The 22,199-nt window shown below is 50.3% G+C and overlaps 9 protein-coding genes across 9 annotated transcripts; 4 read left to right on the plus strand and 5 right to left on the minus strand.

Annotated features, from left to right (window-relative positions):
* Nucleotides 1-81: 81 nt before the first annotated feature.
* JCM6883_001786 (uncharacterized protein) lies at nucleotides 82-4,068 on the minus strand (the record flags this gene model as incomplete). Its single annotated transcript, XM_076635154.1, has 4 exons — nucleotides 82-1,890; nucleotides 1,950-2,689; nucleotides 2,752-2,868; nucleotides 2,931-4,068. 4 exons carry the CDS (start codon nucleotides 4,066-4,068, stop codon nucleotides 82-84), a joined length of 3,804 nt encoding a protein of 1,267 aa, XP_076484870.1.
* Nucleotides 4,069-4,956: 888 nt separating this feature from the next.
* JCM6883_001787 (putative quinol monooxygenase) lies at nucleotides 4,957-5,739 on the minus strand (the record flags this gene model as incomplete). The annotated part of the gene is made up of 5 exons (XM_076635155.1): nucleotides 4,957-5,025; nucleotides 5,099-5,121; nucleotides 5,221-5,287; nucleotides 5,367-5,479; nucleotides 5,724-5,739. 5 exons carry the CDS (start codon nucleotides 5,737-5,739, stop codon nucleotides 4,957-4,959), a joined length of 288 nt encoding a protein of 95 aa, XP_076484871.1.
* A 417-nt stretch (nucleotides 5,740-6,156) lies between these two features.
* JCM6883_001788 (O-fucosyltransferase family protein) lies at nucleotides 6,157-8,121 on the plus strand (the record flags this gene model as incomplete). Its single annotated transcript, XM_076635156.1, has 6 exons — nucleotides 6,157-6,567; nucleotides 6,634-6,879; nucleotides 6,945-7,051; nucleotides 7,116-7,459; nucleotides 7,523-7,765; nucleotides 7,838-8,121. The coding sequence occupies 6 exons, from the start codon at nucleotides 6,157-6,159 to the stop codon at nucleotides 8,119-8,121; spliced, it is 1,635 nt and encodes a 544-aa protein (XP_076484872.1).
* Nucleotides 8,122-8,494: 373 nt separating this feature from the next.
* Nucleotides 8,495-9,259, minus strand: JCM6883_001789 (MAPEG family protein; the record flags this gene model as incomplete). Its single annotated transcript, XM_076635157.1, has 4 exons — nucleotides 8,495-8,556; nucleotides 8,712-8,775; nucleotides 8,860-9,021; nucleotides 9,089-9,259. The coding sequence occupies 4 exons, from the start codon at nucleotides 9,257-9,259 to the stop codon at nucleotides 8,495-8,497; spliced, it is 459 nt and encodes a 152-aa protein (XP_076484873.1).
* A 690-nt stretch (nucleotides 9,260-9,949) lies between these two features.
* JCM6883_001790 (60S ribosomal protein L34) lies at nucleotides 9,950-10,758 on the plus strand (the record flags this gene model as incomplete). The annotated part of the gene is made up of 4 exons (XM_076635158.1): nucleotides 9,950-10,028; nucleotides 10,360-10,439; nucleotides 10,503-10,652; nucleotides 10,726-10,758. The coding sequence occupies 4 exons, from the start codon at nucleotides 9,950-9,952 to the stop codon at nucleotides 10,756-10,758; spliced, it is 342 nt and encodes a 113-aa protein (XP_076484874.1).
* A 227-nt stretch (nucleotides 10,759-10,985) lies between these two features.
* On the plus strand, nucleotides 10,986-13,204 carry MAP2 (methionine aminopeptidase; the record flags this gene model as incomplete). Its single annotated transcript, XM_076635159.1, has 11 exons — nucleotides 10,986-11,151; nucleotides 11,229-11,240; nucleotides 11,317-11,476; nucleotides 11,567-11,874; nucleotides 11,958-12,103; nucleotides 12,216-12,312; nucleotides 12,408-12,589; nucleotides 12,676-12,728; nucleotides 12,814-12,922; nucleotides 12,991-13,071; nucleotides 13,142-13,204. 11 exons carry the CDS (start codon nucleotides 10,986-10,988, stop codon nucleotides 13,202-13,204), a joined length of 1,377 nt encoding a protein of 458 aa, XP_076484875.1.
* Nucleotides 13,205-13,565: 361 nt separating this feature from the next.
* On the minus strand, nucleotides 13,566-15,069 carry JCM6883_001792 (uncharacterized protein; the record flags this gene model as incomplete). The annotated part of the gene is made up of 6 exons (XM_076635160.1): nucleotides 13,566-13,704; nucleotides 13,796-13,866; nucleotides 13,943-14,074; nucleotides 14,156-14,212; nucleotides 14,293-14,915; nucleotides 14,997-15,069. The coding sequence occupies 6 exons, from the start codon at nucleotides 15,067-15,069 to the stop codon at nucleotides 13,566-13,568; spliced, it is 1,095 nt and encodes a 364-aa protein (XP_076484876.1).
* A 418-nt stretch (nucleotides 15,070-15,487) lies between these two features.
* On the minus strand, nucleotides 15,488-18,187 carry JCM6883_001793 (Zn(II)2Cys6 transcription factor domain-containing protein; the record flags this gene model as incomplete). The annotated part of the gene is made up of 7 exons (XM_076635161.1): nucleotides 15,488-15,759; nucleotides 15,827-15,937; nucleotides 16,005-16,393; nucleotides 16,461-16,698; nucleotides 16,763-17,722; nucleotides 17,794-17,955; nucleotides 18,040-18,187. The coding sequence occupies 7 exons, from the start codon at nucleotides 18,185-18,187 to the stop codon at nucleotides 15,488-15,490; spliced, it is 2,280 nt and encodes a 759-aa protein (XP_076484877.1).
* A 1,192-nt stretch (nucleotides 18,188-19,379) lies between these two features.
* On the plus strand, nucleotides 19,380-21,145 carry JCM6883_001794 (serine/threonine-protein phosphatase; the record flags this gene model as incomplete). The annotated part of the gene is made up of 8 exons (XM_076635162.1): nucleotides 19,380-19,407; nucleotides 19,815-19,879; nucleotides 19,954-20,037; nucleotides 20,102-20,401; nucleotides 20,472-20,728; nucleotides 20,791-20,904; nucleotides 20,980-21,040; nucleotides 21,134-21,145. The coding sequence occupies 8 exons, from the start codon at nucleotides 19,380-19,382 to the stop codon at nucleotides 21,143-21,145; spliced, it is 921 nt and encodes a 306-aa protein (XP_076484878.1).
* Nucleotides 21,146-22,199: the final 1,054 nt, after the last annotated feature.

The following is a 22,199-nucleotide window of genomic DNA, read 5'->3' on the forward strand; positions in this document are numbered from 1 at the left end:
CGAGAATCGAATGAGAGAGGAGCGAGATCTGTACAAAGCGTTTAAACGTAAAGAATAATTTGGCGTCTAAGGGTAATGGATTCATTCATGATCGGTAAAGCTAGCTGATGGTTGTTGTTGTTGTTGCTGTTGTTGTTGTTGGTGTTGAAGAGTACCGGCTCTCCTCCTCCTCGGTACGACGAGGATTTCTTCTTCCTCTCCTTCTTCGTCGTCAATCATTCGAGATTGATGCGGTTGATTGAGTCCACTCCATTTTCGACTAGCTTTCAACGATTCGACAGGTCGTTCGAGACGATTCGATGAGTCTTGTGGGGACGAAGAGAGCGTCGATTGTTGTGAGAAGGGGGAAGGACGAGAAGTTTCGACGCCAACGGGAGAAGCGTTCGATGCGGCAAAGACTGGGGCGGGAGGAGGAGGCGATAAGTCGGCACGAATGAGAGACGGTTGTTGCAGTTGTCCGGGAGCTCGAGGAGTGACCTGATCGAGGTGAGCGAACGTTGGCGAATCCTTGTGTTTCGACGGTTCGAGGGGATCAACGTCGGGACTGCTACTTTCCGTTCCAGTTGGTGGGGTCGTCGGACTCGAGAACAACGAATGAGGGTCGTCTCCAGCGTTCGCCGAGAGGGAGAAGTCGGCGAAAGTAGGCATGTTCCAACCTGAAAAGTGATCGGCTGAAGCGAGCGGTCGACCGAAAGTACGTAATTCGTCGAGATCCGAATCGTCCTCCTCATCCTCGTCGTCGTCGTCGTCGTCAACGTCATCATCGGGATCTGAATCAGAGTACTCGAATTCGGTAAGATCGATTCCTCCTTCGTCTTCCTCCGGGTCGATTTTGTTGGTCGACGAATGATCCTCACTACGACGCACGAGTCGACCGAACGCGTCGTACTTTTCTCGAGATTCGAATTGTTCCAATATTTGAGGAGAAGGGGCGAAATCGATCGCGATGGGGGCTTCTTCGACCGAGACTCGAGCGATACGACTTTCGAACGACGCTGCGGGAGAAGCAGTTCTCGATCGAGGGCTCTGATTGTTACTACCTCCTCCTCCTCCTCCTCCTCCGAGTCGAGAGAGCATCTTTGTGAGAGTCCGATGACGTTGTTGAGTCGAATCAGTTTGTTCAGGAGTCGGATTCGGAGAATAAGAGATTCCTCCTCTCAATGAAGGCGAGGAAGGTGTCGAAGGGGTGCGAGATGGATCGTCGCTGAGTTTGTGCGAATTGAACAATCGAGCGAAATGGGAAGAACGAGCTCCTTGACCAGGTTGACCGGGAAGAACTGAGGAAGACGAAATCGATCGAGAGAGTTCAGGGAACGCTGTCGCGTGAGTGAGAGCCGGAGAATGAGGATTCGTATCGTTTCCGTTTCGTTTGATCGATCGATTGCCCAGACCTCCTCTGAGTCCGATTGGAGCAGCGGGACTCGGACTTCGAGGGGTTCCAGTTATCGCCGCGCTGCTTGAGATAACACGACGGAAGTCGGCTCCGACGTATTCGTGAGAGTTCTTCTTGCGAGTCGCGGCGGCATCGCTCGATTGCCGACTGACGCTCGCCGAACCAGGAGGAGCGCTTTCTTCGACCGAGTGACCAGTCGAACTGTTGCTCTTGCTTCTCGATCTTCGCTCTTGTTCACGTTCGTCCGAGTTCGTCGAGGCAGTCGTGCGCGTCGATTTGATCCGAGAGAAAGCAGGGAATCGGGCGAGGGCGGCGTTGAGTGCTCGTCGAATTCCAGGTCGATTTCGAATCGGAGGGAGAGTGTCGACCGCACCTCGTTCTTGCGTTGCGTGTTGGAGATCCTCCTCCGTAACGACGACGTGGTCGGTTTGAGCCGGGTCGGTCGCATCGAGCCAAGATTCGGGAGACGAAAGGTTTCGAAGGACCCAAGGATGTTTCTTCATTCGAGCAGAATGGTCAGTCAAGCGTCACTCTCGTCAAGAGATTCGAGACTCACCTTGACTTGTTCGAGAGTGATACGTTTCGTCGGATCTTTCTCCAACAATCTCCCCAACAAATCGACGACTTCTCTCCCTTCCGTTCCATCTCCGCATCCGTCCCATCCACTCCCTACTCCCGTCCAAGCACGCTCAACTCCCATCCTTTGCGGGACCCTGATCGACTCGTGCACGATCACGTTGTAAAGTTCGTATTCGGTTCTCGCGGTGAACGGAGTGTCGCCGAACAAGAGACAATAGAGCGTTACTCCGAGCGCCCACACGTCGATCGCTTTCCCAACTGGAGGTCGTAAGCGAGGTTGAGATGGGGATTGAAGAGGTAGAGGAGGAGAGATAATTTTCGAAGTGAGAGGAATTCCGTTCGGACTCGTCGGAGGCGTGTAAACGGTATTGTAGGTCGAGAGTTGAAGCGAAGACGAATCGATCCTGCTCGGGAAGTAGGCGTTCTGTTCTTCTCCTGCGGGTAAGTTCGGTTGCGAAGGGTGAGCAGTTGGAGTTGGAGTGTATTCGGCAGGGTGACAGAGTTCTGGTGCAAAGAAGGCGGGACTTCCAGCCGTTTTTCGAAGAGCTTTGTCGTCTTCGCCTTGACAGGATGAAGTTGTATCGTCGGGAGAAGCGCGGAATAAAGCGTCGGAAACGTGAGAGACTCCAAAGTCGGAAATTTTGACCGTGCTGTGATCTTCTGTCCAGAGGAGATTCGCAGGTTTGATATCTCTGTGAATGATGCCTTGATAGTGTACTGCAAGAACGACAAACCCTACAGTCAGTTATGATCCGACTAAGAACGCTCTATCGACTCACGATATTCGAGACCGAGAACAACATCTCGGAAGGTTCTTCGAGCTTCGTCCACTGTCAGAGTCGGCTGTTTGTTCTCATCTTGCCACACAACTTGACCTCCCGCCATGAATTCGAGAACTGACACGAAGCGAGGATCAGTAAAGAAGTCGAGCAAGAAAGAGAGGAGAAAAGAAACTCACCCATGAAAACTTTCTTCGATTTCGCATCATCGATGACTTCCTTCAACCTGACGATATTTGGATGATCCAACCGTTTCATGATCGCGACTTCACGTTTCACCTTGTCGTCCGAACCGATTCCACCACTCCCTTGCGGACTCGCTTTCCGATTCTTTGCCATTCTCAAACTCTTATTCCTTCCCGGTCCATCCCTCGCGACTGACTTGATCGCACAATACTGAACCCTTCCTTCGTCGATATCTTCTTCCCATCTCTCGCTAGGAGACCTCGCATATTTCCCTTTCCTCCTTCTTCGTTCCCTCTCGTTTTCCTCCGCACCTTCTCCTTCGAGCGCCGATCTCGTCCCGGACTCTTCATCCTCCTCACTTGATTCCCTCACGGTAGGTTCTGCACACAACCAAACTTTTCCGTGACTTCCTTGTCCAATCGTTTTCAACCTCACGTATTGATTCACCATTCTCCTTCCTTTCGAATCGATACTACTACTGAGGGTCAACGTCGTTTTCGGTTCCGCGTTGACACTGTTCGATAACATCGCTCCTGGGATCTCTCTGAATGTCGCAGGGGAAGACCCTCTACGACCGAGGACGTAACCCTCTGAAGTTGAAGCGAATGGGAAAGAAGGATTCGGAGGGAAGAAGGATCCGGATGCCGTTGCGGAAGAACTTGATGCTTGAGGTGGGAGAGGTAGAGGGAGGTTATCGTTGAGGCCGGGGGACAGAGGAGGGACATAGTTTCGAGTTCGAGAAGTTACTTGGAATCCCGCATTGTTGCGAGTCAATGTTGAATTGTTCGAAGAGGTGGTCGTGGTTGACTGCATCGAGGGAGATTTCCCACTATCTGAAGGAGGAGGAGGTGCCAAGGATGGAGATTTGCGAGAAGAGTGGGAAGAAGAAGAGGGGAGAAGGTCGGAGGAGTAAGGGCTCGCTGGGGCCGTCGCCGTTCGAGACAAGGGAGGGAGGGGAGGTCGACTGCTACTGCTGCTATTGCTGAGAAGTTCTAACGGTGGTGAAGGGGATAAGGAACTGCTTCCACTCGCGATGGAAGACAACGAGTCTAATCTTGATGACCGTTGGATTCCGAGTGCGCTGCTACTTGTACCGCTTTGATAAGCGATACCTGAATCAGCCAACACCATTCCCTTCTATCCTATAATCGTTCCTGCAGAGAGTCCAGAGTGGGGTCGCCTTGGAAAACGGGGGGGTTGCCAGTTGGTTTCGTCAGGGAGAAGAGAGATACCGAGGGCGTGGGAAAGGGAGTACGTCGAAGGAATATGGGTGGACCAGCCGAAATATTAGCAGTAGATCGTGAAAAGTCGGATGCAAGGTTTCGAGGTAAGTTCAAGCTGAAACCGAAGCTGAAGGGGCCGTCGAAAGTTCGCGAAGTTTCGATCGTCTCTAAGGGTCGATTCTCTCTGTCTCTCTACGTTGAACCTCTTCACTGCACCAGTACAGTACATTGTGACATGCGCTCAGCGAAAAAAAGAAAGAAAAAAGATTGCAGAAATTAGGGTCTCTCGTCGCAAGATCGAAAACCTCGCTCTTGACTCCGTTGCTACAGCACTGAGACAGCTCACAGGGTTAGACATACAAATATAAGCTAGCGATGGGGCGGTTGGAGCAGGGAACACCGTGGAGGAGGTCTGCACTTTGTAAAAGTGAAACATCGAAACCTGGTGCCTCGAGGCAAAGGCGACCTTCGATCTCTCTCTTCATCGTTTACCTGGCCTCCTGATTGTGACAACCGGCTATCGACGTTCCTCCCTCTGCAAGAAGGAGAGTGCGAGGTCCTCTCCTTCACTTCACTTGGTCATTCGTAGACGACCTCGCCAAATTCAAGCAACAACCCTGCTGCAGTCGAGACATTTCTCTTCTGTAAACGTCGAACCACAGCCCCTCGTCCACCGAAGCGAGTAAGGAACTCGGGGGCGAGAATGACGAGGCGAGAGAGGTAGAGTGAAACGAGTATGATATTTGTGCAAGTTGCGGGCGAGGAAGATAAGTTAGAGTACTTGTTTTGTTGGTATTTAGAGTTCGTTGTATCGTCCGAGTTTGATGGGTTCGACGAGCCAAGGGTCGACGGCGGGGTTGAAGGTCTGTCGCACGAGAGAGAATCGCAAAGTTGGTCAGATTGCGGAAGGCGAGGAATGAGAAGCGGGAGCGACTCACGGCCCAGTAAGGGTTCTCGAGGTCTGGACGAGCAGGGAAAGCGCAATGGTCAGTGGGAAGAGATGGAGGGGCTTCCCAAGCTCAGGACGAGGAAGCAGTGGAAGGGGAAAAGCTCGACTCACGATACTTTTGGGATGACTCGTGCTCGAATCGTTCCACAATCGCAAACTTCGTAGGATCATTGACGTCCTGTTCGTCATTCCAGTTCCACTCTCGTCGTCAGTCATTTCTCGCGAGACACGAGAGTGGAACCTTGGAATCGACGAACCTGGTGAACGAGCCATTGAATCGTCTCCTTGTCCTTCGAATAGATCTCGGCAGCTTCCTTTAACTTGTCGACCATATCTTGAACATGTTCTGGCTTGACTTGAGCGTGGCAGACTGCACAACGAGAGAGAGAGGGAGTATGAGGTCAGTCTCCCTCTTTTCGACAGACTTGGACGATGTTCTCCTCGGAGCTCGACAGGTAGCTCCGTAGACTTCCTGTCAGCCTCTCAGCCTTCTCCCTCGCGTCGTTGGTCGCTCATCGGTTCCCTCTCGCTTTTTACCCCGCTCCAACTTCCGAACGAGAGCGAACCTCGGTCCTATTCTGGCGTCGCTTGTAGTCGATCATGGTGGTACGTACCGAGTGTGTAGACCATTTTGCGAGCGATTTGTCGGGAAGTAAGAGGGAGGAAGACGAGGAGAAGTTTGTCGGCCGGTTTTGTCGCTCAACATCCTCCTTATTTCCCATTCAATCTGAGGATGCTCTGGTCGATGACAGAGTACGGCACACAACACTCAGGACTCCCTACATGCGGGTGGTCAAACAGATTGCAAGGTCCACGATCGACTGTTCCTCACCGTTCGAAACTCCTCCTCGACGTCCGCCCTCGCTCTCCTAAACGCTGGATGTAAAAGGTGCGTGCATTCGGGTTGTGCAGCACTGGGTTCCCTTCGGTAGGCCGACCCGGTTCGGTACAGCAACACGGCTCCGCAGAAAAGCTTGTCTCAAGCTTTGTGTTGACCCGCTTGGCGAGAACACTTCGAGGAGCTTCTTCCTCTCTCCTTTCTGTACCATGTCGACGATACTCAGTGCCGTCGGACGGATCCGTACAGCGTGGGAGTCGACAACCAAACCTGACTACTTTCAATTAAGTCCTTCGAATTCCTCGAGTTCTTCGACACCGAACTCCCCAGACTCCTTGAGTCGGTTCCCTTCGACGACTTCATCACCATTCACCTTGAAACGTCGTCCGAGTCATCCAGTATTATGGGTCATTGTCGGATTCGTCTTGTCGAGCGTATTGGCGACGGGAATTTTGGGAGAACAAACGAAAGGGTTTCGGAAAGAGCTGAGGGTCAAGGAGGATGCGTGGAGGGCTAGGGAGAGATTCGCACAGACTGAAGGGGAGAATGTAGTGAGATTAGGACCGAGGAAGTCGAAGCTGAATGCGGTAGGAAGGAAAGGAGTACCGGGTGCGAAGGGGGTAAGCTCGAAATCCTTTAATTTTCGTTCTTCGATTGTTGCGCCCAACTAACTTGATGGAATTCAGCTGTTGACGGCAGAAGCTCCGGCTCTTTCAATGTATGACGCCCTACGGAAAGACTTGCGCTACCTCACAGCCGATTCATGGTCTGGAGAAGTCGGTCAACTCTTATCAGCATTCTCTCTCCTTCACCTTGCTCAACAAACTCAAAGAATCGCGATCGTACCATCGATTTGGAAGGATGGAGATCATTACGGGACGAGTTCGGTGAGGATGGGAGATTTGTTCGATCTGGAAAAGTTTCGTCTTCAAGTGAGTTTCTCTCGTCTTTCTCCCTCATCTCGAACTTCGTCTGAGCTGGCAAATCATGGACATAGACTGGAACGCTATTCGTCGAATGGAGCGACGTAAAAGATTACCGATCGAGACAAGCGAAACAAGACGATATCGGCTGCATTTTCTCCTGGAATGGATTTCACGACGGGTCAGGCTTCTCTTCCTTCAGCTTTTTGACCCTCAGCTGACGTCGCAGAAGATTTTGACTGTAGGCGCTCTTTCGGGGATTACAAACTCTCTTCATCAGCATGGTCCATCGAACGACCCTATTCCTTCGCCTCGAATTCCATCGAAGGCCACATCCTCTCCGACTATGATTTCCCCAGTCGACTTTCCTCCCTCGGACAAGTCGCGAACGAGACAGGTCGCGCACTACCGAGGAATCTGAAAGACGATCAATTGATGTGCTGGACCAATATCTGGGGATTGACGAGAGCTGGAGTTTCGGCACCTAGGACATGGTGGAATACGGATTACAAGTATACGGAAGGAGTACAGGCTACAGAAGGGGGAATGAGCAAATTGTTGCATCCCTCGATGAGAGGGGTTCATCCTGGTCAGTGCTCATTCTCTTTCTTTCTCCCGACTGCTCTCGACTGACACCCGTTGCGCCGAGTAGAGTGGTGGTCTGTCGGACAGTACCTCGATTTCACTCCAGCAGTTTGGGAAATCGCTCTTCTCGCGATCGAACGAACTCTGCAACTCAACCCCGGTGAAGGAGTCCCGAACTTGATCACGGTTCACATCAGGAGGGGGGACTTCGCTTCGTGGTGTAACTCTGGGTCAGGATGCGTCGCTCCGATCGAGTCATATCAGAAGGCGGTCGAGGAGTTGAAGAAGGAACTTCCCGGAGACACGAAAGGTGAGCCGGGACTCTTTTCATCCTCTTGCGCGAGCCGGAAGAGTACTGAATCTGGCTTGTTTCGACTCACAGTCCTCGTTACGACCGACGAGACCTCCCCTTCGTTCCATTCCTCCCTCTCTTCCCTCGGCTGGTTCACAATCAACCATTCCTCTCCCTCCGTCGGTACCTCCTCCCTCCTCCGCGAACGGTACGGCGCCTCGAGTGGTTGGTGGGATAGCGCAGTCGATCAAGCGATTTTGTCGATCGGGAAAGGGTTCGTAGGGACGTTGGATAGTCAGGTTTCGTTAGTTTCGGCATTGAGGGTGATGAGTTGGAACGATGGATTGACAAAGTTTGTGACGAGACCTCATTAGACGAGATGAATGAGGGAGATGTGTGGTTCTGTATGTATCGTTGAGCTTATTCGCAACTGCATCCTTATTCGATTTTCGTTCGATATTGCCTGCTTTGTTCTCGAGCGAAGTTGCGACGTCGAACGGGCCAGAGAGCAAGAAGCAACATAGTGAGAGAGCCTCGTAACCTCGTACACCGTCCAGACTGGAGTCTTGAGACTGATTAAAACTGCTTTCGATTTCGTTTCATCGTGAACCTGTACAAATCGCTACGTCCTTCGTGTCCCTTCGACATCGTGCACTTTCCCTCCTCATGCTAAACATTCTTTCCTTCAGTTGCTTGACCTGCCTTCCTTGTTTACTCGCAGACGAATACGTTTCGGGTTGAAGTCGTTTAGTAAGCTTGGTTGAAGGATTTTCCAGCTTGAATGAATTGGTTGAAGATCGAGACGACACCTGGTTCGTACAGATAATGATACGGCGAGATGAAAAGAAGAGGCGAAGTGTTTGGAATCGAAAGGAAGGGGGGAGTGAACGCGAGGAGGAAAGATTGGATCAGTTTCTCGTTTTCTGGCCCCGAAGATGAAACGGGTTAGGAGAGAAAGACGTACCGGTCAACCAGACGACACTCCTCAATCCAGACAATTTCTGATTCGTAACATTCACGTAAAGTAGCTATCGGCACTCATACAAATGCGTCAACTCTCCGGTATCCTCACGAAGAACTCGGTTCCTACCCGAGCAAGTTGAGAGACGGACCGAGTAAACCGCCCTCAATGCGACATAACTGAACGCAAACTTGTGTTGACTCTCCAACGGTAACCTCGCTACGGCGCCTGCGAGGACGGCACAAGCGAAGAGAGGGAGCGTTTCATAGGTGTTTGCGGTTGCGGCTTCGGCTCGAACGTATTTCCCAACGACCTGCGGGTTTCCGCGTCGAGTCAGGATCTACCACGAGTAGTAAGAAAGGAGTTCAGGGAGGACGTACGGGATTCTTGCGGTCCATCGCAGCGATTTTCGCTTGGAAGGATCGAACGTCGGTGTTATCAAAGTCCGGAATCGCCTTGGAGGCCTTCGTGAGGTATATGGCGAACCAGTGAGAGCTCATACCTACTACCCAGACGGCAGGGATAGCGTAGAACGAGTTGTTAACCGGCATCTTTGGTTTCTGTAGCGAGAGGTCGAGAAGAGGCGCAGGGGGCTTCGGAGTGAGCTTAAAGGGGGGCGAAGGGAGTCGGAGTGGAGTCAAATAGAGAAGGGTCGAGAAAGTGAAGGGAAGGAAGGAAAGAGAGGAGGGGAAAGAGATTGTGGAGAAGAAACAGTCCGAGTCGCCGATTCGAATCGGAGACGTCTTATGTCATGCCTCTCAGCAAGAAGAGTGGTCCATCAAGTACACCTAAGCAGCTTATGAACTATCTCCAGTCGATGCTGAGCTCGCCAGAAGTCAGCTGTGGAGTAGTGAAGCGAATTCGAGGTCGAAACTCCAGGGATTGTCTGGCGAACGGGTTCGTGCTGTTGTAGTCGCGCGTGCTTGCTGATAAACGGCCCATAAGTGCTCAGAGTACCGGCTCACTGCTTGTAGAGGTCGAGAGTTGAGAGATCGGAGTCGGAAAGGAGTTGAAGCGCAACAAGCTCTCGAAGAACTCTCCTTCTCCTCTGTGTCTCTTGTTCAGCGCCGCCTGTACGTCTACGTACTCTCCAAAGTTCTTATACAGTCCACTGACTCGCTTGCCTCTTTCCTCTGTGCTCCCCTTGCTCTTCAAACTCTTCCAATTCACCCCAATCGAAAAACTTCACCAAAAACCCTCTCAACTTCACCGACGACCCTACGATTGAATAGCTTTTCGCCATGGTTCAACGTGTTACCCTCCGAACCCGCAAGAGTTACTCGACCAAGTCGAACGGCAAGCGTATCATCAAGACGCCCGGTACATTTCTCTCCTCTCTCTCAGCCTTTTCTCGTCTTCTCGGGAACAGATTCTGCCGGGAGAATCCAATCAGAGGTTGTTTGGAGTGGATTGAACGGGAAAGACGGGAGAACGAATGAGGGAGAGATTCTGAAGGCAAGGGAAGCTGGGAGAGAGCTCGGGAGAGCATAAATCAGGCTGTAACGTGACGGGGGAGCTATGGAGAAACATAACGGAAGGAACTACGGCAGAAGAGGTGGAGGAAAGACAGATCCGGAAAACAAAATTGTTGAGTTTCGAATCTCTCTTTCGAATCATACTGACCTCTCCTCCTTCCTCTCGCTCTCCAAAGGTGGAAAGCTCCGTTTCATTCAAGTCAAGAAATCGGCTGCTGCTCCCAAGTGCGGTGACTGCCACATCGCTCTTCCCGGTGTAAGTCCCTAAATTCTCTCTCTCAAATTTCGAAAACTGATTGAAAGTCGGGATGTTTGTTAGGTCCCCGCTCTTCGTCCCCGTGAATACGCTCAAATCTCGAAGCGAGAAAAGACTGTTCAACGTGCTTACGGAGGTTCGCGATGCGCCAACTGCGTTCGTGATCGAATCGTTCGTGCTTTCCTCGTTGAAGAGGCAAAGATCGTAAAGAGGGTGCGTTCCCAACTCATTCCCTCACTCAGACGCATTGAATTGTGACTGATTGAATCATGTCGGATTCGGACAGGTTATCGCTCAACAAACCAAGGGAAAGAAGTAGATAGATTCTTTTTGAAATCTTGAGCGCTTTTCTGGATAACTTCATCGTCCTTCTCTACTGCCTTTTGCTGCTGCGTTGTCGTTGCAAGAGTACCATACCAAAACTTTCCGACCTTCCACACTCTGCCGTGTGCGAGCGGAAGAGAGAGCGCCAAGTGAGAACTTGGGAGAGAAATTTCTTGCACCGCTTCGAAAGTTGCGCTTTCGCACCTTTCAAATCCGACAACAATGTCAGCAACAACAGCCGAAGCAGTAGTTCCACCAACACAAGAACTTTCCTCAGTCAAGCTAGACCAAACAGCGGAAGAAGCGAAGAAAGATTCTCCTGCTGCCGAAGAAGGGGAAGATGAAGATGGAGAGGAAGAGAACGGGGGGGATGCTACGACTGGAACCGGTAAGCAGCTAAGCTCACTTTCTCTTGCCTCACTGTAAGCCTACTGACCTCTGACCCTTGCTTGTCGTGAATCACAGACAAGAAGAAGAGTAAGCTCTCTCTCTCTCTCATTCCCTCTCTTACCCCACTGTGCGCTGTGAGCTAATCGACGTCGTGAGTAAACAGAGAAGAAGAAGCCCAAGAAGAAGAAGAAGGCAACGAATGGTGCTGCAGGAGTTGTGGAAGGACCTTTAATTCCCCAAACTGAACCTCCGACCGTACCCGTTTCGAAACAATACAAGAATGGACAGTATCCCGTTGGAGAATGTCATGATTATATCAACGAGTCCGTTCACCCTTTCCCCCTCTTCAGTTCAGAGGGAAACGCGCAAATCTGACGGGTTTTCAATATTTTCCTTTTCTCGCGATGTGACAGCAACGCTTACCGCACTACCTCCGAAGAGCTCCGAGCTCTCGAACGACAACTCCTCTCCGAAGGACCCGACTCGCCCAACAATTACAACGCGATTCGACGAGCCGCCGAAGTGCATCGTCAAGTTCGACAATACGCTCGCAAATCGATCAAACCGGGAATGACGATGACCGAGATCGTCGAGTTGATCGAGAATGGAACGAGAGCGTTGGTGGAGGAGAATGGGATGAAGAGTGGGATTGGATTCCCGACGGGAGTGAATCGGAATCATTGTGCGGCGCATTTTAGTCCGAATGCTGGAGATAAAACTGGTTAGCACTTTTCCCCCCTCTTCTTCTCTCTTTACCGAGAGTGTGAGTTAGTGAGACTTATGTGGATTCCTGTGAGGGTGTAGTTCTCCTGTATGAGGATACTCTGAAGGTCGATTTCGGAGTTCATGTGAATGGGAGAATCGTCGATTCGGCTTTCACCCTCAATTTCGAACCGACTTACGATAACCTACTACTAGCTTGTCGAGAAGCTACCGAAACTGGTGTTCGAGTAAGCTCAAAGAGTCTCTCTTTTTCCTGTCGAAACGGAAACAAAATTTGCATTTCGTTTCGCTTCCATTCGAGAACGAAGAAACGCTGACGATGATGGCGACGTTGATCAGGAAGCGGGTATCGACGTTCGAATGGGAGATATCGGAGCGGCAATCCAAGAAACGATGGAATCGTACGAAGTTGAAGTCAACGGAAAAACTCTTCCTGGTTCGTCTCATTCTCCGTCTCCCTCTCCCTCTCTCTGCTCTCTCTTCTCTCCTGTTTCTCCTTGCCTCCAACTGATCTCACTTCGTTCGATCTAGTCAAATCAATCCGTAATCTCACGGGACACTCGATCGAACCCTATACGATTCACGCCGGGAAATCGGTCCCGATCGTGAAAATGAACGAGGACGATGAAGAGTACGACGTGAAAATGGAGGAAGGGGAATATTTCGCGATTGAGACGTTTGGAACGACTGGGTCGGGCAGAGTTAGGGATGAGGTACGTTTCGTTCGACGAGCATCGAGAGTGGAAGAGGGTCTGCGAGGCATGAGAAATGGAGACACTGATGGGATTGGTGTTGACAGGGAGTTTGTTCTCATTACGCTCGCATGCCATCAAACTCGAAAGTTCCCTTACGGTACGAATCATCTCTCCATTCTCTCCTCTCTCTCTCTTCTTCACCCGAGAACTTACTTTCTCCTATTCTCTCTCAACTCGATTAGATCCGCATCCGCAAAACGCCTCCTCGGAGTGATCGATCGAAACTTTGGTACTCTCCCTTGGTGTCGTCGCTACCTGGATCGAATCGGTGAAACGGCTTACCTCATCGGAGTGAGCTCTCTCATCCCCTTCATCTCTTGCTGAAGAATCAGTCACTGATGAAGTATTTGGTGGTTCAGTTGAAAGAATTGGTCGAAACGGGATTGGTACAAGATTATCCTCCATTGTGCGATATCGAGGGGAGTCAAACGGCTCAATCCGTAAGCCCTCCCATCTCTTTTTCTACTATGTATTGGCTTTGAGTTGACTGACATGGTCGGAGGGATGTAGGAACATACGATTTTGCTTCGACCAACATGTAAAGAAATCGTTTCGAGGGGAGACGATTACTAGTAGTCACGAGCAAAGGATTATTTCTTGCAGAGCAATTGATCGTTCTTCTACTCTACATTTGGAAGCTCTCAGACCAGGAGATGGCGACTCAAAAGATCTCGCGAAAAATGAGAAGAATGATTTGCGCGAGTGTTTACAGAGATTGAAAGAATTACTAGGGATGATTAATCTGCAGCAGTAGAGAGAGAGAGAACAGTTTCGAGAGAATGGAATGACTACTACTAGTTGTTCAGGACACACGGTATCAGGATTGAAAGCACAGAGGGAGAGAAAACAGGAAAACTATTAGTTTTTAGAAAGAAAAGAAGAGCGAGAAGCCAAAAGGGTCTATTGATTGTCGTCGTCGGAGGGACTGAAAGGATTAGGAGATAGGTACTACTCTCCCTTGTTTATCTTTAACGATCACCAAATCGGTCGGAATCGCTTCGTTCGTATCCATGAAGACTACAGAGGTTTGATCTAATGGATCGGTACGGACTCCTCTTCTCTCCATGAATGATCTGTATGCTCTCGCTCACTTGATTAGTTCTCTTCCACACGCAGAAAGGGGGCGGGAGAGAGAGAGAAGGGATGGAGAGCGAGAGGACGTACCGACCGAGAATAACAGGGAAATACGAATTTTCCACTAGCATGACTTGTTGTTCTACCGTCTTACTCCCCACCTATTGCTCACCATCACCACTCATCAGTTCCTCATTCTCTCTCCGGGAGAGAAAGGAAGAAGGGAGAGGAACTTACCTTGATTGGCCAAACTCCCAAATTTGTGATTCCCGAGAACCCATAGAACCCAGGGGCGGCATCGGCAGGAATGAAATTGTGTTGTTGAGCGAACGCGCGCGACATGTAACATGCTCGATGGCCGGATTTCATCTGGATCGAACCGAAGAGACGACAGGAATCAGTCTGTGAGTGGGAGGAAAGGGGGAATGGGAAGAGAAAGGGAGAACGTACCATCATTCGAACGTTTTCGACTGGACCTATCGAACCAATGAATGTTCTTACTCCGAGCTGTAAAGAATCGAGAGCAAGAGGAACTATCAGTTTTTTCCTTTCTGATTTTCTTGCTCGTAATGATCGCGACTCCTCACCTGATTATGAAACTCCTCAAATTTAATCTTATGTTCCGGTACAGTCGGAGCCAAACTCTTTGTCCTCTTGGTCCTCGTCGTCGTCGCGATCGAACCTTTTCCAATCGTCGTTCCCTGACTTTTCCCCGTTCTCCCACTCTTGACACTCCCTCCTCCTCCTCCGTTCGAGAACTCTGATGAAGTTACTAGATGCATTGAAGTTTGAGATCGAGTGGATTGTGGATCGATCCCTCTTCCGTAAAGGAACGATTGATTCGAATTTGAATACACTGATCCTTCCTCCGTCCCACTCCTCCCTCTTCCTGGTGCTCCCGGTAGTCCATGCTGGTGATGATGATGATGAGGTGATGAAGAGAACGAGCTAGTCGCAGCCGAAGAGGGGGGTATCGAACTAATACTAGCGATCGAAGGGTTCTCCGTCGGTATACTCGGACTACTCAACAGAACCGTCACTTCATCCGAATTCGCATGACGTTGTTGGAAGATAGAGAAATCGTCTTCGTCTTGAAGCGAGTAGTAGACTTCGAACCAGAGGTATTTGAGTGAGAGTTCACAGAGTTCGGAAGGTGGGAGGGCGAGCTTGCGGGAACAACGTTCGCGGAGAGAAGTGAGAGTGTCGGAACCTAGATACGCGTAGAGAGGGGTCAGTAGGGAGGGAGAGAGAGGAGGCGGGAAGGGAGAGGGAGATGAGATGAGAGACGAACTTCGTAGTTTCAACGCGAACGAGTTGAGGGAACCGGGGTGACAGCTGAGGATCGGGGATTTACTCGCTACCATTCTAGTGCGCGTCGTATTCGAGAAGTCGGGAAAGTGGAAGTGAGAGAGCACAACAAAAAGTCGATGACGGACAAAGTTTGCCGGTTCGTTCGAGACGTTGCAAGGTAATGAACGCGTCGAATTGAGTGATAGTATGTACTCGTACTCTGCTCGATGGCCAGAGCGAATTTATGAGAGACACGAGAAGAAGATTTTACATTTTCGCAAAGAATTTCAAGTCAACAAACGACGACAAACAGAAAGCTTACAAGTACAGGAAGACGGAGACAGTCAGATCAACACAAGTACGAGAGAGATGCGAGTAATGATGCGAAGGAGCTATAGTATGTGCGAGTTTGAATGAGTGATTAGGGATGCGAGAGAGAATACTTTTTCCTTTTTCCTTTTTCCTTTTCCTTTTTCCGAATGCTTTTCAAGCTCAACATTCCTCCCCTCCTCCCTCTCCTGCTTCCTCTTCTCCGGGTTCTTCAAACGACAAAGAAGGGTCCGGTACCGGTATCCCCATCGTCCCTCCAACGAACTCCCAAACCGATTCATTTACCCTCTTCGTCAAGAACTCAATCACGACGACTCCTCTTTTGATGTATCTATGTAAATAACTCGGCCAAGGAGTCGTTCGGAGCGTTTGAGTGAGCGTTGAGAGTTGGGAAGAGAGGGAGAGTCGGAGGGGGAGTTGAGAGAGTGGGAGACCTAAAACAGAAAAAACGGGACAGGTTAGTGAGGAGCAAAGGTAGGGAGGAGAGACAGAGGAGCGCACGGGAGAGACGAAGAGAAGTTAGCGAGGAGGAATGGAAGATTAGGAGAAGGAGAGGGAGTCGAGAAGACATGGCGGAGTTTGGGACGCGGGAAACGAGATTCAAGAGATTCCCTAACAAAACTCGGACCTTATCAGTTTTCGTTCTCTAGTGGAGAGAAAGGAAGGGAAGGAGACTGACAGACAGTAGAACTCCATTCCTCGTCGCTCAAGACGTTCATCCCAATAGTTTCTTCCCCAAACGATTCCAATCTCAATAATCCGAACCATAAAATCGCCTTTTCCAATTCTTTCCCTGCTCCCTCTCCAGCTCCTTCTTCCTCCTCTAGTCCTTTCGCGCATTCGAGGATCTCCCGGGCGAAGGATTGAAGCTCGTGGAGAGGGCGAGGTTGAGAAGAATGGAGGAGTTTGAGTAGTCGAGAATTGAGCAGGAAAACTTGAGAGACGCTAGCGACGGAAGGGGTTGGAGAAGTGAGCTCGGGAGTCGAGTCGAGATAGAGAGGGAGACGAGTAGTCGAGGTAGAGAGATCGATCGTAGGGGAAGAAGTTTCGAGGAGAAGTGTCCAAATTCTGTTCGTCTCCGTCGACTGATCAGTTCGTTCTGCAGGCCAGAGACTGAGGAAGAGGGAGCACGAACAATTCCAACCTCACGACATGCCACCACAACCCTCTCCTCTCTTCTACTTCTTCCGTCTCAGTAAACCCTAAATCAATCGGATCAAAATTCAATTCGAGTTTGAAAGCCGCCGAAACGAAGATTGGTAGAAACGCTAGGAGGTCGTTCAAATCGAGGTGTTTCTGAACTCCTAGTAGCGACGTTTGAAGTACTAATAGGAGAGTTCGAAGAGAGTTGAGAGTTGGTTGGGAAGCGAAACCTAATTCCTTTCGAAAGTTGTCAGTTCTCCTTTTTCGCTTGTGAGAGTGAGGAGAAGGACTCACGTAATTCCCTCATAACGATCTCTATCGCCCCCTTCATCCATTCCCTCGCGTTCGAAATGAATCCAACATCGTTACTAACTATCGCACAACTCGCTACCGTCGCTAAATATAATCCTTTCCACTCCATCCCTCCTTCTCCCTTTCCATCTCCTCCTCCTTGCGTCCCTCCTCCTGAGACAGAGGGAGTCCTCCAATGGGTCTTGACGCCGTCATAGAGGAATTGTCGGGATTGATTCGTAGGGAACAAATGTAGAGTCGGTTCGATTCGAGAGAAATAGACTGAAAGTGCTTCGTTCGCTTCGGAAGGAGTTGGTTCTTTCGTCGAATTCAAATTGTCGAACGAGGTGAAGGTGTCATTGAGGGTCGATTTGGAAGAAGAAGAGGAAGAAGAAGGAGAAGGGAAGAAGAGACAACTCGATTCGGAGGAGGAGGAGGAACTTTCAGAGGGACAAATCGACTCGAGTTGGGAGCGGAGGAGAGGGAGATCGAAAACACTCCCCGACGATGACGACGACGACGACGACGATTCGAGTCCGAGGCCATTGAGCGCTGATTCTCCTTGGATGAAGACTTGACAGAGTGTTAAACGAGGTTGACGACGTTGTAAGACGTCTTTGAAAGGAAGGAACGAGATGGGAGGAGAAATCGAGAGTGGAAGCGAGAGGGAAGTAGTAGGAGAAGTCGCGAGGGGAGGGAATTGAGTCTGAGTCTGAGGGGAGAAGAACGTCGATGTGGAACCGGACGCGGAAGGGTCGAAAAAAGTGGTTGAAGAAGTTGATATGATGGGGGAGGTGAGGGAATCGAGAGGAGATTGACGTCGTTGTTGGAGAGCCGAGAGGGAATCCGACAGAGAGGGAGGAGAAAGTTTCGTTTGAGATTGAGATTGACGAGTTGAACGTTTCGAGTTCGTCGGATTCAAGACGGGTTCGGGAGTAACTGAGCTCGTTAGATGATGTATCGCTGTTACTTCCCCATCTTGAGTGAGCAATGGACGAACGAAGAGAGAGAGAGAGAGATAAAGCTCGACGAACCTTTTCTACGTTTCCCTCCTCCTCCAACTCCTCCTCTACCTTTGAATCTCTTGTTCCCTCCTCCTCCTCCTTGTTGATCGAGTGGAGTCCAATCGGCCAAGTTACATTTATCTCCACGAGTGAAACAGTTTGAACAACGAGGGAAAGTTCGATTACATTTCACTGAATCCGTCACTCATCTTCGTTCAGCTGAACTCCTCGAAAAGAGACTCAGGGAGATATAGAGAGAGTGAGAGAGAGACTGACCTCGTCGTTTCCTACATCTTTCACAACTAACATCCGTAATGATCTCCGTCGTTTTCGCTGCTGCTGAACTCGAAGTCGAAGTTGAAGTTTCTGCGGTTATCGAATCGGAGAGAGGTGGTTCAAGTCCTTCCGATCCTAGTGAAGTCATTCCGAGAGGTGTTGATGAGCTGAGGGAGAGAGAAGAGGAGAAGGGAGATCAAAAGGAGTGGGGAAAAAAAGAACGAAAATCGAGAGAAGTTCGGACATCTTTTTTTCGGAACTTCGCTTGAACGGAGCGAGGTTACCTGTAAAGAGTCGCAAGCTGCGAGAGTGAACGCTTCAAGGTATCGAGAGAGAGTGACACTGATTTTCCGAGTGCACGAACCTCGCATACAATCAGTTCGCACGACAGGACAAGCGTTACCTGCGAGATATCGTCTCGCTATGGGCTGGCCAAGTGTAGTTTAGAGCTATAGGGTATGCGAGGGACTAGACAAAGGGAGGTGGCGCAGGACGAAATCGACGGAAAATGATCATTTGAGAGCTTGCTCTGCCTCTGTAGACCCTTGCTGGTTGAACAGAGTCTCTGATGGAAGGTAGACCGTCTTATCTGAATGAACGGAGTCAAATCAGCTCAGGTTGGCTCGTTTAGCTCAACTTGACAGAAAAGGGAAGAAAAGCAAAACTCACTCTCTGGTGTTTTCACGGTATCACGGCTTCGAAAGCATGGTTACCTGCCTCCGATCTTGCAGTACTGCTCGAGGTATATGTATCAATCTTCCTTGACCTTTGATGGCGCTTAGGGTGGTTCAGCTCTGGAAGCGTCGAGCAAAAGGGGGAAAACTCACTTGATTCCTTGTAAAGAGCGACGCTTTCGATACTCGGTCCAGAGTCCTGTCGACGTCTCGAGGGTCTCAGGATCATATGCGTATCGCGTTGAGGGTGCTCTGTGCACCATGGTGGCAGGCAACGAGATTTTGCGTCACGAAAGAGCGAGGGACCCGAAGCGTTGATACGGTCTAAACGGCTTGCGCGCGCATTGCACAAGCAGCAGCCCTTCTTCCAGCGATCAGAGCCGAGCAGCAAGATAAGGCTCAAGTAACATAGTTGTGGTGGTCGAAGGGAGAAACTCCAATTCACAACTTTGTTTCGTTCTCCCGCTCTCGCGCTGCTATCACTCCAATAGACTATCACCAACCACCTTCGACTCTTCAAGTAGTACCCAGCCCGTCTGTGAACCAGTTCGCTCGTTTCAGGCCTTTCTAAACCCGAAAAAAGTCCCCTCCACGCCCTCGCTCTCCTCCTCGTCACTTCCATCTCAACAAAACCGACCTCGCGCGTCTCCCTCCCAGCTTGAAAGGATGACGGACGTACAAGAAACAGATGCCTGTAAGCCCAACACACCTTTACAAGCTTCCATGCGGGAAGGGTTTCGAATGAGGTGGAAACGATCGAAATTGGGCGATCTCGTCTCGGCACGGCTCGACACTTGGGCTCACAAGAGGGTCATGAGGAGGATCGGGAGATCAATTAGAGGGAAATGGAACGGTTCAGGGATGGCATGGATGGCGCGTGATTAGGATGGATTGATGGAGGATTTGAGATGTGGTCATCTCCCGACTCCCAGTCAGTCCTCTAGACACGGCCTGCATGAGGGAACCACGCTGTTATCGACTGCAGTAGAATGGGACGAGGCAGAATCAGGCGCAACGACTCGATTCCACTCAATCATGCTCCCCACCTTTCCCTCGTTCCTTGTCGCTGACAACCCGCTCGCTCGTTCGTTCTGTCGATAGGGATCTCTCACCTTTCCGATTGCAAGCAACTCACAGAGATGGACATCAAACGGTTATGTGACAAGGTAAAAACTTCCTTCTCCCTCATTTTCTCTCTTCGCAGAACGATATTGACCCTCGCTCGATTGCGTTTGAGTAGGCACGAGAAGTATTGATGGAAGAATCAAACGTACAACCTGTGAAATGTCCAGTAACGGTTTGTGGTGACATTCACGGTCAATTCGTTCGTTTCTCCCATTCCCTCACAGTTTTAAAACTTGTGCTGATTCCTGTCTCTGTTCATTCAGCACGATCTATCCGAATTGTTCCGCATCGGAGGAAACTCCCCCGACACGAATTACCTCTTCATGGGAGACTACGTCGACCGAGGGTACTATTCAGTCGAAACGGTCACTTTACTCGTCGCGTTGAAAGTTCGATACCGAGATCGAGTCACGATCCTACGAGGGAACCACGAATCGAGGCAGATCACGCAGGTGTATGGGTTCTACGACGAGTGCTTGAGGAAGTATGGCAACGCGAACGTTTGGAAGTATTTCACCGATTTGTTCGATTATTTACCTTTGACCGCTCTCATTGATGATCAAGTAAGTCTACTCTTCACGTCTATCCTCGTCTCACTGCGCTGACACTCTCTCGCGCGTTCGTGTGACTTAGATCTTCTGTCTACACGGAGGACTTTCCCCTTCGATCGACACTCTCGATCACATCCGTTCGATCGAACGAGTTCAAGAAGTCCCCCACGAAGGACCCATGTGTGATCTCCTCTGGTCCGACCCGGATGATCGTTGCGGTTGGGGAATCTCGCCTCGAGGTGCCGGTTACACGTTCGGTCAAGATATCAGTGAAGCGTTCAATCACAACAATGGTTTGACTTTGGTCGCGAGGGCTCATCAACTCGTTATGGAAGGATTGTACGTTAACCTCTTCATTAGACGCTTGTGAGAGATACTAAAGAAGAAGTTGCTGGTCACAGCAACTGGTCGCATGATCGAAACGTCGTTACGATCTTCTCGGCTCCGAATTACTGCTACCGATGTGGTAATCAAGCGGCAATTATGGAGATTGACGAAAACCTCAAATATACCTTGTAAGTTTTACTTGCTCTCTCTCTCTTCACTTGTCAATTTTCCGCAAATTGACCGATGATCTTCGTTCTCTGTAGCCTTCAATTCGACCCAGCACCAAGAGCAGGAGAACCTCTCGTTTCGAGAAGGGTACCTGACGTAAGTCCCTCACTTTCTCTTCAGTTCTTCTCTCTGCGCTCGCTCGTCTGACCGCTAAATTCTTTCTATCTCCGTTGAATTCCTTGTGTGTAGTATTTCCTGTAAATAATGAAAACAAGCCGAAAAGATCTTTTTGTGACCCTATCCTCTACCCTCTCTTCTCTCCTCGAGCGTCCCTTTCGGGAGTCGCTCCGCTTTCTGTTTGCAACCGCACGATTTGCATTTCCCTCTTCTTCTTCCTTCCGTATCCTTTCTATCCCTTATTTCGCTCTCGCAATCCCGATTTACGACTCTCCCTCTCCGCTCTCGTCTTCTTCGATATAGCTTTCTTTTCGTGTATGTCCTTTCGCCCTTTTGTCCTCGATGCCGTTCCTTTCCTCTCCCTTGCTTTTCCTCTCAACATACCCCTTCCCCTCTTCTCTGTGTGGTAGTCTGCCTTTGAGAACATAGAATGAATGAACTGAAGTTTCCACGATCAGACGAAACGAAACTCGGAGAGTCTCCGATTGATGAACGATGAGGGTGGCGGAAAGCTGTGCTTCTTGCAGTGCTTCCCAAGTGTCTATGCGAGAGAAGAGTCTATGAACAGACGGGGGCGAGAGAGGGCGGGAAACAGGAGATCTCGACGAAAACGGGAAATCGAGAACAAAACAAGCTCAAACTGCGTTGACGATCGGTCCTCAGCGTCGTGAGTCGTATGAGCCCTTTCGAGCTATAGCGTAGACCGAAAGACGGTCAGCGATGAGCGGTCAAGGAGAGGGTGACGATGAAATTGAGCTCACTCCATCTCAGAACTTTTACGTTCCTCCAACTCCCCCTTGCTGAGGGTCGAAACAGCTCTTGTCAGCTTACCGTGTGTGCTCGATGAGAAGACAAGATAGGCTCACCTTTCGCAACGAAACGACTCACCGCGCGAGACGCAGAGTTTTTCGATTGTTCGTCTTCCTTTAACAGACGATCCATCTTCTCCTCGTGACTCTCTCGTCCCATGTTCTTGATTGCTTGAGGGTCTAACGCTGCGAGTGATAGAAGCAAAGAAGGTACGTCATCGATCAGAAGCCACTCGTAGAGGAGGGGGGGGGGGGGGGGGAAATCGCAAGCGGAGGGCCCGGGGTGAAGGTAGATATTACGGGGCCCGGGGGTTCGCGGGGAGGGGTGG

This window comes from Sporobolomyces salmoneus, assembly GCF_050403485.1.
Source record: "Sporobolomyces salmoneus JCM6883 DNA, S_salmoneus_JCM6883_v1_ctg85, whole genome shotgun sequence".
NCBI classification, from domain to species: domain Eukaryota; kingdom Fungi; phylum Basidiomycota; class Microbotryomycetes; order Sporidiobolales; family Sporidiobolaceae; genus Sporobolomyces; species Sporobolomyces salmoneus.